General features: G+C 55.6%; 1 protein-coding gene and 1 long non-coding RNA gene across 4 annotated transcripts in view; one reads left to right on the top strand and one right to left on the bottom strand.

The window, feature by feature from the left end:
- Positions 1–3149, bottom strand: part of BCL7A (BAF chromatin remodeling complex subunit BCL7A) — a 29752-nt gene extending 26603 nt beyond the window's left edge. For both annotated transcript variants that reach the window (XM_002722735.6, XM_089323070.1), the window contains exon 1: positions 732–3149. In XM_002722735.6, the coding sequence (XP_002722781.2) occupies positions 732–1675 (944 nt within the window). In that variant the 5' untranslated portion in view covers positions 1676–3149. The remainder of the gene's footprint in view (positions 1–731) is intronic.
- LOC138847435 (uncharacterized) lies at positions 1665–7927 on the top strand. 2 transcript variants are annotated; one of them, XR_016227099.1, is made up of 4 exons: positions 1665–1805; positions 1942–3818; positions 3926–4055; positions 6404–7927. It is a non-coding gene; the product is annotated as an uncharacterized LOC138847435 (long non-coding RNA). The 2 variants fall into 2 exon arrangements; XR_016227098.1 differs by having other exon boundaries at positions 3926–7927.
- Positions 7928–12783: the final 4856 nt, after the last annotated feature.

Here is a 12783-nt window from a genome sequence, read left to right on the forward strand (position 1 = left end):
CCCCCCGCGCGGAGAACAAAACAACGGCTCCCTCCGCAAAACAGACGCGAGCCGCGGGGCAGCGGCGGACGCGGCCCGGGATCCGGCCCCGGCCCCGGCCCCGGAGAGCGGGCGCCCGGCGCTCGCCCCCGTCCTGCCGCCCCGCCGCAGCCCTAGCTCCAGGCAGCCCAAAGCGCTAAATTTAAACGGCTCGCGCTCTGCAAACTCCGCAGACTCGAGGGCGCCGGGCCTGGGCGGGCGGCGGGGCGGGAGGCCCGGCGCGGGCCGGGGCGCGCGGGGAGGCGGCGGCGGCCCGCTCGGTGCCTGCACAATGGAGCTCGCGCTCTCCCCAACGCAGCCGCCGGCATCGCGGCCCCGGCGCGCGGGAAGCCGCTTTCATGTGACTTGCACAAAACGAAATGGCTTCTGGGGCCGGCCCCGAGCCCCCCTCCCGGCGGCCGGGCGCCGCGGCGGGGGGCTGCCCGCCGCTCTGGCCGCCCGGCCCGGGGCGCCCGCCGCCCTCAGGCTGCCGCCGCCAGGTGGGCGACAGGCGCGAGCGCACCTGGGCAGCGGCCGCGGCCCCCGCCGGGCGCAGGTGACCCGGCTCGCGCGCCGCCCGCCCTCGCCAACTCGCGGGCCCGCGGCCGGCCGGGCGGCCCGGGGCGCTGCGCCCGCGGCTCTCCGCGCCGGCTCCGGGCTCCCGGAGGCTGCGGCGCCGAGCCGCGAGCGGGCGAGACGGCGCCTCTGCTTACCATTTGCGCACTTTCTCGATAGCCGCCATGACCCTCTTGATATCATCTTTGGCCCGGCTCCTGGTCTCAGCTCGAACCGACCTGCCCGACATGGTTCTGGCGGGGACGGAGAGGCTGGGGAGCGCGCCCGCCGGGTCCTGCTGGCGCTCGGCGGCGGCCACACTCGCGCCCGCCCGCGGCCGCCGGCACACACGGCGCTCACACACCCGCGCGCCCGCGCACACACACGCGCGCACACAAAGCCGCCGCCGCCGCCGCCGCCGCCGCCGCCGCCGCGCCGGGCCCAGTGCGCACGCGCCGGGCGGCAGCTGCACCGAGCGGGGGAGCAGCGCGGCCTCCAGGCGCCGCCGCAGCCGCCTTCCACCCGGGGAGGCGCCGGGCCTCTCCCCGGGAGAAGGCCGGAGGCTCCCAGTGGTCCCGGGCTCCGGGCTCGCGGGGGCGCGCGGTCGCTCCGTGGGAGGCCGCAGGTGCGGGCGGGGACCCCCGGAGACGGCGCATTCCTGCGGAGCCCGCGGGGCGGCCCGGTCCGGGCCCGGGTGCGTGGCAGCGGGTGCAGTAATGCAAGTTTTCCTGTGGGGCTCCTGACTTCTTGGAGTTGCGGCAGCGGTTCCGTACGCGCGGTGATCCTGGAGAGAGTCGGGAAGCGCGGGTCTCTGTGCAGCCGCTGCCCTGTTTAACGCGCGGCCTCGGGCCGGCGCCTCCCCGTGCTGCGCCCTTTTGGAAAACGAGGCTTGTTTAAAAAAAAAAAAGGTTCCTGGTAGCAGGGACTCTTCCTTTCCCTCGGGGAGAAGTGGCCCTGGCGTAACAGGGCGAGGGGCCACAAGTCGCCCTCCTGCAGGTAGGACCAGGCTCGGGCCCGCCGCAGCGGCCGCTCCAGTGACCCTAGCGGGTAAACATGGACTGGTCCCACCTACAAGGACTTGCGAGCGGAGTTCCCTCCCCATCCGGAAGAACGGAGCGCTGTGGACGACACGGATCAGGGTCACCCAGGTGTTCGGATGCGGCGATGCTCCCTGGACCAGATGTAAAGTCTGCCGGTCCGGGGAGACCGAGTGGCCCCAGTGCTGGCTGGAGGTAAACCCGCCCAGCGTCACGCACTTCGCACGCGGGACACCGAGTCCTGGAGAAGTTCAAGGTTGCAGCCGTAGGTACTATAGTATGGGAAACTCGAGTTTCCTCCGTTTTAAAAAAATATTTGTTTGAAATGCAGAGTTCGCGAGAGCGAGGAAGAAGGAGAGAGGGATCTTCCCCCACTGGTTCACTCCCCAGATGGCCACAAGGAAGCCAGGAACCTGGAACTCCATCCGGGTCTCACCGCAGGTACCCGGGCTCCAAGTACTGGGATCGTCTTCCTCTGCTCTCCCAGGCACATTAGAAGGGCGCTGGATCGCTCAGGGAGGCAGCCAGGACTTGCACCAGCACTCGGAAGGGATGTGGGTGTAGCAAGTGGTGGCTCAACCCGCTGCCCCCCCAATCCACTCTGCTCCCAGTTTATTTGTGGGGGGCGAGCTACTTGGGAAATGGGGTGAGAGACTGCAGGCCGTTTCTTGGGCATTTCTTCTTAGCATCCTGAAATATAGCTGCTTATGACCTCAAGTCATCCTGAGAATTATATGGGAAAATACATGTATGTAAGGGCAGGTCCTAAGTCAGAGGCCCCCTGACAAATGTGGCCAACAGATACGTGCTTTGGGCCATGCAGAGCTTTGAAATATGTGTTTGAAACTAAAATAGAAAGATACCATGTCAGAAACCCAAGCATCAACTGATGAAATGGGTGTGTATTTCCACATGGTGGCAAACTATTCAGCCATAGAGGGAAAGAATCCACGCTGAAAGGAACGTGGCCCCATGCTCCATGGCGACATGTGAAGACATGCCAAGTGAAAGCGCCAGCCCCAAAGGATGAGTATTATCTGATTCCACTTACTGCTCACGAACACTGCAACAGCAAACGGGGGGGGGGGGGGGGGGGGGAGATGCTGAAGGGAGGGGGCAATGGGGAGGGACAGCTAGGGCCTGGGGGTTCATTTTGTGGGTGGTAAAATGGTTCTGGAACAGAGTAGCAGTAAGAGTTGCATGACAGTGAAGGTACTCAATGCTGCTGAATCGCATACCTCGACATGGCTGCACTTAGCCTGGCAGGTGAGATGCCAGGTCACACGTTGGATGCCTGGGTTTGATTCTTGGCTCTGGCTCTAGCTCCCGACTCCAGCTTCCTGCCAGTGTATTCTAGGAGGCAGCAGTGACAGCTCAAGTTGGGTTCCTGACACTCAGGTGGGAGCTCTCCCTGAGCTTCCAGTTCCTGGCTTCAGCTTGGCCGCACCCTAGCCATTGCAGGCACTTGGGGAGTGAACCGCTGGGTGGGAGCTCCGTGTGTGTTTGTGTGCATCAAATAAAAAATAAAATGGCTATGAAGATCAGTTTTATGCTATGTGCATTTGACCACCTTAAAAAGGAACCCAAACACCAAACTTCTGTAGAGAACAGGTCTGCAGCCTGGGTGACTGATGTCACGTAGCACAAACAGCCTTAGCCGAGGAGCTCGGCCTCACACAGAGCTGTCCAGTGCACCGTGTGCCCACACAGCCTATTGGCTCATTGGTGTTACCTGTCTGCTCCCTGAAGGCATTTGTGTTTTTAATCCCTGATTAAAGCATAAAGCTTTCTACAAATGTTCTTTATAAATATCATGTCATTTTAAGAGTTCCCTGTCCTCTATATCTTTCAAACTTTTGTTCAAAGTACAGTTGTTTTATAATCTGTGTCTGATGATTTAAAAAAAAAAAAAAAAGATTTATTTGAAAGGTAGAGTTACAGAGAAGCAGAGACAACAGCCAAATCTGGGCTGATCTGAAGCCAGGAGCCTAGAACTTCCTCCAGGTCTCCCATGTGGGTACAGGGGCCCAAGGACTTGGGCCATCCTCCACTGCTTTCCCAGGCACATAAGCAGGGATCTGGATTGGAAGTGAAGAAGCTGGGACTCAAACGGACACCTGTATGGACCGCCAGCACTGCAGGAGGTGGATTTACCCGTTATGCCACAGCACCAGCCCCTGATGATTCTAATACATGAAGGATCTAAGGGTCTGTTTTCCTAGTTCTCGCTCATGGTGTCATACTTACTTGTTATATGCCCAAATTGTATTTAAAATGTATTTCCCCTAGAGATGATTTCCATTTGTTTCTGCCAGGTTCTGCTGTCACTGCATGTCCAAGACTACCTTCATCCAAGTTCAGGACTTGGGTTCCCTGCCCAGCAGTGACAAAAACACTGGCTGAGTGACTGTGCAAGGCTGGTCCACTTTTCATACTCTGCATCTGGTATGTGCTGCAGCTGGCTTGCAGGCTCCTGCTTCCCCCCTGGGTTCTGTGGCTCCTCCTATGAGTTTGAAATCAACCATGCAGGGTGTTTACCCCCTGGAAATCGGCAAATGCCACACGCATCAGGACTCGCCTTCCCCAAGCCCACCCAGAGCTCGTATGAAACATTTACCAACGTACATCTCCCAGTTGGTGTTGGTGCGGCCCTCAGACTCAAGTTCAAATGTGCCAGGGGTGGCAACTGTCAGCAGGGCAAAAGTAGTGTCCTCACTGGATTCTCCAGCTGCAATTTTTTCCTCCCATCTTGCCCTGCTACTTCCTTACTATACTGTCAACATACAGTGTTTCAAATACTTTCCCTAGGGGTGGGTGTTTGTGCCACGCTTGGGATGCCCACGTCCCATACGGGAGTGCCTGGTTTGGGTCCCAGCTCTGCTTCTGATTCCAGCACTCTGTTAACACGCACCCTGGGTGGCAGCAGGTGATGGCTCAACTAGTTGGGTCTCTCCCACCATGAGACTTAGACTGAGTTCCACACTCCGGGCTTTGGCTGATCCCTTTCTGTCTATCTGTCTCTGTTCATTTCTCTGTTCATTTCTGTCTGTCTGCTCCCTGTCTTTCAAATAAATAAATTAAAAAAAAAAAAAAACTTTTCCAAGCATTTTTAGTGTCCTTCAGCTTGACAGTCTTAATAACTATTGACCAGAAACTACAATTCAAGCACTCTACAAATGTTAGTTATTATTCTAGACATGTTAAGAGTGAAAGAATGATCCCAGGATTAAAGAAGTCGATTACCACTTGTGTCAAATATCTTTTTTTTTTTTTTACAGGTAGAGTGGACAGTGTGAGAGAGAGACAGAGAGAAAGGTCTCCCTTTTTGCCGTTGGTTCACCCTCCAATGGCCGCTGCGGCCGGCACGCTGCAGCCGGCGCACCACGCCTATCCGAAGGCAGGAGCCAGGTGCTTCTCCTGGTCTCCCATGGGGTGCAGGGCCCAAGCACTTGGGCCATCCTCCACTGCACTCCCTGGCCACAGCAGAGAGCTGGCCCGGAAGAGGGGCAACCGGGACAGAATCCGGCGCCCCAACCAGGACTAGAACCCAGTGTGCCAGCACTGCAAGGCAAAGGATTAGCCTACTGAGCCGCGGCACTGGCCTGTCAAATATCTTAACCTCTGTTTGCTTCACAGGTAGAATGGGTATGAAAATAGTACCACCGATTTCACAGGATTGTCATGAGGACTAAATGCAGCGTTTGCACTCAGAGCACTGTGGGTGCAGACAGATGTACTAGGCCGTATCTGTACCTAAAGGACCTGTGCTGCTGCTGCACCATTGTGACCCCTGGCTAGATACTGAAACCAAACTACTCCCTTTTCCCTGGTTATTAAATTTAACTTTTTACAAACATTATTTGAAAGGCAGAGAGAGCGAGAGATAGACACAGATATATAGATGAGAGAAGATCTGCTTCACCCCCTAAATACAAAGCCAGGAGCCTGGAATTCAACCCAGATCTCACACACAGCTGGTGGTGGGGAGACCTAAATACTTGAGCCATCACCTGCTGCCTCCCAGGGTGTGTGCAGGAGAAAGCTGGATCAGAAGCAGAGTAACCAGGACCCTAACCAGGCACTCCAGTAGGGGTACACCAGGTAGTGACTTAACCACTGTGCCTGCTCCATGAACACAAAATAAATCATTAATGATTTAGGGGTGGGCATCTGGCCTAGCAGTTAAGATGCCAGTCAGGATGCCTGCATTCCCCATCAGAGTACCTGGGTTTAATTCCGGGCTCTGGCTCCAGATTCCAGCCTCCTGCCAAAGCGCTCCCTGAGAGGCAGTAGGTAATGGATTAAGTACCTGGGTTCCTGCCACCCATGTAGGGGATTAAGTTTTTGCCACCCAGCTTCAACCAGTCCTGACCACTGCAGCATTTGGGGAGCAAACCAATAGATGGGAGCTCTAGAAAAAAAAAAAAGTAGATGAGAGATATGAAGTGCTTTGAAATTTTTTAAAAGATTTATTTATTTATTTATTTGAAAGAGTTAGAGAGAGAGAGAGAGAGGTCTTCCATCTGTTGGTTCACTCCCCAAATGGCCATAGTGGCCGGAGCTGCACCGACCCAGAGCTAGGAGCCAGGAGCCTCTTCCAGGTCTCCCATGTGGGTGCAGGGGTCCAAGGATTTGGGTCATCTTCTACTGCTTTCCCCGGCCATAGCAGAGAGCTGGATTGGAAGAGGAATAGCCGGGTCTTGAACCTGGGCTCATATGAGATGCCGGTGCTTTAGGCCAGGGTGTTAACCTACTGCGCCACAGCAAAGGCCCCTGTGCTTTGAAATCTGAAGGCGTTCCAGGGGAAGATACTGCAATCCATGTGTTCTTCTAAGTGCAACGATAGAAACACAGAAGGTCTGGGGAGGCCCCGGGAAGCGGCGGTCAAGCTGGATCCCTCCATGCCGGCATGGTGGCTTCTGAAGGCAGGAACCCGGAAAACTGCCCGTCCTCGGAACTGTGGCCTGGGCTCTCCAGCATCTGAAAGCCCCTCCTAGTTTTCAGGGTGAGACTTTGAGGGTGGAAGCAGCTGCTGGCACCAGAAGCTCAAGGCAACTTCTCTCTGCACCCACGCAGTTCAGGCCTGGGCGTGGGTCCCAGCCTTGCCCATGGATGGATGGGCTAGCTGGCTGATTTTTTTTAAATGTTTTATAATTCATATACCATAAAATTCACCCTTCTGAAGTATATAATTCTGTGGTTTTTAGAGTATTTACAGAGCGGCGTAACCATTACCACAATCAATTTTAGAACATTTTCATCAAGTTGAAAATAAACGCTGTACCCATTAAACAGTCACTCTCTCCATCCCCCAGCCCTGGCAACCACCTATCTCCTGTCTCCAGGCATTTCCTGTTCCGCACATCTCATGTCAATACGTGGCCTTTTGGGTCTGGTTTCTTTTCCTTAGCACACGGTCAAGGTTTGCCCATGTTGCGGCGTGTACTAACGTTTCATTCCCTCCTCTGGCTGAACACATCACGTTATATGGAGAGAACACAGCTGGTCCCTCCGTCCAGGCACCAGCAGACACTGGGTTGTGTCTGCCCTTTGGCTCTTGTGAGTAAGGATGCTGTGAACATCCGTGCACAGGTTTCCCCTCCCCTTGCTCCTGCACCTGGGGAGGTTTCTGGGTCCTGCGGTGACTCTGTATTTAACACGTGGAGCGACTGTCCTGCTGCCGAGCAGCTGCGCCATCCTACACTCTCACCAACATTTGAGGGTCCCCGCCTTCCCACGTCATCGCCAACACTTGCTATGATTGTTCTTTTTTATCTTAACCACGCCAGTGGAAGTGAAGTCCTATCTCACTGTAGTTTGTTACTGTGGTTTTTAAAAATATTTATTTGAAAAGCATAGCAACAGAAAGTGAGCTTTATTCTGCTAGTGCACTCTCCAAATGGCTGCAACAGCTGGGTCTGTGCCGGGCCAGTGCCGGGCCAAGGCCAGGAACCAGGAACTGCATCCTGGTCTCCCACGTGGGTGGCAGGGACCTAACTATTCGGGCCATCTTGCACAGCCTTCCCAGGCACGTTAGCAGGAAGCTGGATTGGGAGCAGCACTCAGACCTGCACTCTGATACAGATGCCAGCATGGCAAGTGGCAACTTAACCCAGGGCACCCACGGCTGGCTCCTTGGCTGCGGTTTCTGAGGGACAATGTGGCAGTGGAAAAGTGACTTGCAGCAGAAGTAGTCCCTGGAGGGCCCATGGGGATCTGAGGTCAAGTGGGCCATGGTGGCAAAGCCGTCAGCGGCCTGGCCCTCTCTGGCTCCTGCTTATTTTCAGAGCTTGCCTCTCTGGTCTGGCCCCTGACCCTGAGCTGCCTGAAGGTCATTACAGGAACCCTCCCCACCTGCGCCACACAGCGCTGCTCTCTGCACTGCACACCAAGGACAGTGACTGCAGCTTCCTCTTCCCCTCTGCTTCTCCACACTTCCTGCCAGCCGCCCCTGCTGCAGGCCCTGGCTTTTCTGGAACCAGCCTTCCCCAGCCACCCACCGCAGGTGCACCTCACTGTCCCCTGCCTCCAGGATACAGACTGGATCCCACCTCTTCCCTTTTGCTTTAGTCCAGCTCCAACCTCTGAATTAGCCCCTGGGCTGTGACCACTGCCTCCTCTGCATTGCCCCACCCCTCTGTGCGACCCCTCACATTGGCTTGGGTTCCTCAAAAGACTTGTGCCTGGGGTGTGTCTTCATTTCTGGAATTTCTCCTTCCCATCGTACGGCCTGAGGCCCTAGAAGCCCTCCCTGTGGTGTCGCATCACCAGACACTGTACTTCCTATTGGTGAGGCTGCCTCCCTTGCTGCGTCTCCAGAGCAGGCACCACGCTCTGTGCCACTCGCAGCTCAGGGCTCAGCGGGCCGGGAGGAAGCACACACGGCGGCACTGGCACCACCGTTAGATGGAGGATCTGGTGCTGACATTGTGTCACTCACCCTGGGAAGCTGGAAAAGGCAGAGGTGCTGACAGCACGTTGGGCACCTGCGGAAGCCACTTGTGTTCTGCTGCCTTCTGGTATGAGCAGCCACGTGGGGGAGATTTACAGAAAGCACAAGGATCTCCAGAAGGGGGACTGACTCCATTAAAAAAAAAAAAAAAAAAAAAGCTATGGGGCCAGCACTGTGGCGTGATGGGTTAAAGCCCCAACCTGCAATGCCAGCATCCATATGGGCACTGGTTTTGAGTCCTGGCTGCTCCACTTCCCAATCAAGCTCCCTGCTAATGCACCTGGGAAAGCAGTGGAAGATGGCCCAAGTCCCTGCCCCCTGTACCCATGTGGCAGCCCTGGATGAAGCTCCTGGCTCCTGGCTTCAGCCGGGCCCAGCCCTAGCTACTGCGGCTATTTGGGGAGTGAAACAGCAGGTGAAGATTCATTCATTCAGTCTCTCTCTCTCTTCTCTCTCCCCCGCCCCCCTCCATAACTCTGCCTTTCAAGTAAATAAAACACATCTTTAAAAAAGCTGTAGGCCGGCGCCGCGGCTCACTAGGCTAATCCTTCGCCTTGCGGCGCTGGCACACCGGGTTCTAGTCCCGGTCGGGGCGCCGGATTCTGTCCCGGTTGCCCCTCTTCCAGGCCAGCTCTCTGCTGTGGCCAGGGAAGTGCAGTGGAGGATGGTCCAAGTGCTTGGGCCCTGCACCCCATGGGAGACCAGGAGAAGCACCTGGCTCCTGATTTGGATCAGCGTGGTGCGCCGGCCGCAGTGCGCCGGCCGCGGCAGCCATTGGAGGGTGAACCAACGGCAAAAAGGAAGACCTTTCTCTCTGTCTCTCTCTCTCTGTCCACTCTGCCTGTCAAAAAAAAGGGACTTGGGGCCAGCGCCGTGGCGCAGTGGGTTAATCCTCTGTCTGTGGCGCTGGCATCCCATATGGACACACGTTCTAGTCCCAGCTGCTCCTCTTCCAATCCAGCTCTCTGCTGTGGCCTGGGAAAGCTGTAGAAGATGGCCCAGGTCTTTGGGCCCCTGCACCCACATGGGAGACTGGGAAGAATCACCTCGCTCCTGGCTTCAAATTGGCACAGCTCTGGTGGTTGCAGCCCTTTGGGGTGGGGGAACCAGTGGAAAAGACCTTTCTCTGTCTCTCCCTCTCACTGTCTGTAACTCTACCTCTCAAATAAATAAAATCTTTTTAAAAAATAAAGAAAAAATAAGATACCAGGGACTGAAACCCACTGTGACTAAAGAACAGTGCAGCTTGGGGCTGGTGCCTCCTGTGCTTACTTCTGGTCTTTCCTGGGATCCTCAGTGTGACAGCCTGACCCACAGCAGACTGTCTGGCTGTCACTTGACACACTTGGCTGCCCCCTGTTCCTCCCGCCATCTATTTCCTACAGGAAAGCATTGCTCTTCAGAGTTCCAAGGAAGCAGCACATAACGGCAGCAGTAAGAGAACAGCAGAAACCATGTGGACTCCTGAGGGCCTCACCTTGAGCAGGGTCCTCCCAAGGGTCTGACCCTACAGACCTTGGCAGCTCCTGGCGTGGGTGTACTGTCCCCTCTGCAGTACTCCCCTCTCTGCATGGCACTCTCTGGCCACCTCGTCTATAGCTCATTCCCCACCTAGGACCCCAGCTTCCCTGCACGACTCTCGGTGTGACGGTAAATGCACTTTTCTGTGCTTGTTTGCCACGACTGTCCGTGCTGGGCAGTCAGGACTAACACAGGGCCCGGCATGCAGCAAACATCCACTGAGCTCAGGTGCAGAGGAGTGAATGAAGCCCATCTCTCTCCTGTTACAGAGGAGGAAATGAGACACTCCCAGAGGAGAGAGGGCAGTGGCCACCTCTCCCGGGACACGCCTGGCGTGTCCTCCCCACTCAGAGTCTGCTCCGGGACACACACACTGGCTGGCGGCTGGGGGTGACTCCACCTTCCACAGCACTTTACCGCCTTGCCGTGTGAATTGTTTGTGAGGGGCAGCTGAACTCGCCTCCCAAAGGAAGCCCGCACACCTATGTTTTATCACCTCTGTTCAACAAAACAAGAGCATGGGAGCAGGGAGACAGATGATGGCTTTGCCCCTCTGCAGGGTGGGGTGCTGACTCTGGTACTCAACTTCCCCACCTCTGCCTCACAGCACTGCCAACAGTTTCAGGCATTTCGGACGGAAGTGGTTCCAGCGGCAGGCAGTGATCTGCCTCGGCCTCATGGCCCTCTCCTGGGGATTGACAAACACCATTTTGTTATTGGCCAAAGGCAGGGACCCCACACACACACACACACACAGGCACACTCAGGAAAACATGATTTGATGGCCCCATGGCCTGCTGCCGGCCCCTCACTTGAAGCTGTGCCCCTGAAGGGGGTCTCAGAGACCAGCCTCTTTCTTGTCTCTTCCCTCCCTCGGCAGTCCTTAAGCTAAGCCACAGGGGTGGTCTTGTGACACATGAACAGCTGCCTGTAGGGGCACTGCTGGCCAAACTCCGACGGAACATGCTCAAGCCTGGCACAGCCTGCCTGGGGCAGCTGCAGCTGGAGGAACCAGGAGTTTAAAGCTCAGATGCTTTTTATTGGTTTCATCTTGACGCCTAGCAGAAGCCCAGGGCGCCAGCACAGGTGATGAGAGAGGGGACCTGAGGACTGAAAGGCACAGGAGTGGCTCAGGGGCATGATCCAGGCGTGGCGGTCAGAAAGACAGTGCAGACTTCACTGTGAAAAACTCTACATTTTGAAACTGGTTTAGATCTGCAGAAGAGTTGGGAAGACCGCAGAGAGAGCTCCCAGGGACCTTTCACATAGCTTCCCTAATGTACCTTACGGAGCCATGATATAGTTATCAAACCAAGATGTCACCATTGCTGTCATACTTGATTTTTTTTAATGCATATTTATTTATCTGAGAGACAAAGGCAGACAGAAAAGATGCCTGAAACCAGGAGCCAGAACTCCATCCAGGTCCCCCACAGGGGTGGCAGGAACTCAACACCTGAGCCAGCACCTGCTGCCTCCCGGGGTCTGCATCAAGTTCAGGTCCTCTGACACGGGATGCTGGTGTCTTAACAACCAGTGTCACACAGCTGGGTTAGAAGCATGCCCTGTGTGGCACCAGCCACTAGACTTTACATGGGTTCCACCAATTTTTCCACCAACGCCCTGTGTTTCAGGAGCTGACCCAGGTGCCCATGCTACACTGGGTCTCCTTAGTCCAGGGAGTTTCTCAGTCTTTTCTTGTCCATCATAATCATGTGGTTTGGAGAGACTGGGCCTGTTGTGTTGTTCTTTTTTTTTTTTTTAATTTGTTTTAATTTGACAGGTTGAGTTATAGACAGTGAGAGAGAGAGACAGAGAGAAAGGTCTTCCTTCTGTTGGTTCACTCCCCAAATGGCTGCCACGGCTAACGTTGTGCCTATCCAAAGCCAGGAGCCAGGTGCTTCTCCTGGTCTCCCATGCGGGTGTAGGGTCCAAGCACTTGGGCCATCCTCCACTGCCTTCCTGGGCCACAGCAGAGAGCTGGATGGAAGAGGAGCAACCAGGATTAGAACCCGGGCCCATATGGGATGCCGGTGCCGCAGGCGGAGGATGAACCCAGTGAGCCCCGGCGCTGGCCTGTTTTTGTATTTCTAAGAGTCAGCCAGGAGGAGTGACCCTGGCCTGGGAAGCAGGTCGGTGGGATCTGCACACCATAGCCTGCGGGGCAAACCCAGGCTGCTGCCCACTTGAGTGCAGTCCACAAGCTCAGAGTGGTTTTCACGTTTTTTTGTTGTTGTTGTTGTTTTTTGTTTTTGAATGGTTGGAAAAAAATCCCAGGAAGACTGTTTCTTGACATTGAATTATTATGAAATCTGAGTTTCAGAGCACATAATGGGTCTGGTTGGAAGGCAGCCAGAGCCGCCCGTACCTGTGCCAGAGCAGCAGGACCCCAGAGCCCTCACAGAGTGCACGCCGACCCTTCAGAAAGATGCTTTGCACACCCTGATGAACAAGGCCCTGAGATTCAGAGGACCTGGCCCTCCCCTGACTCTGAAGCCAGTTCAGACAGCACTGAAGCTTCAAGTTCATTCCTTCAGGCAGCCTCCAAATATTTACTGAGGACGCAGTCAAATCCAGCAGAGACTCCTGTTCAAGCAAGTGTCAAGTGACACCCAAACTCAGGACTGGAAGAGGTTAATTCCCACCAAATGTCTTCCCAATTCTCGGGTACAGCTCCTGCCAGTGATAATAACAGCTGCT

The sequence above is a fragment of the Oryctolagus cuniculus genome, chromosome 21 (assembly GCF_051225735.1).
Source record: "Oryctolagus cuniculus isolate XC-2025 breed Fujian yellow rabbit chromosome 21, ASM5122573v1, whole genome shotgun sequence".
Taxonomy (NCBI): Eukaryota; Metazoa; Chordata; class Mammalia; order Lagomorpha; family Leporidae; genus Oryctolagus; species Oryctolagus cuniculus.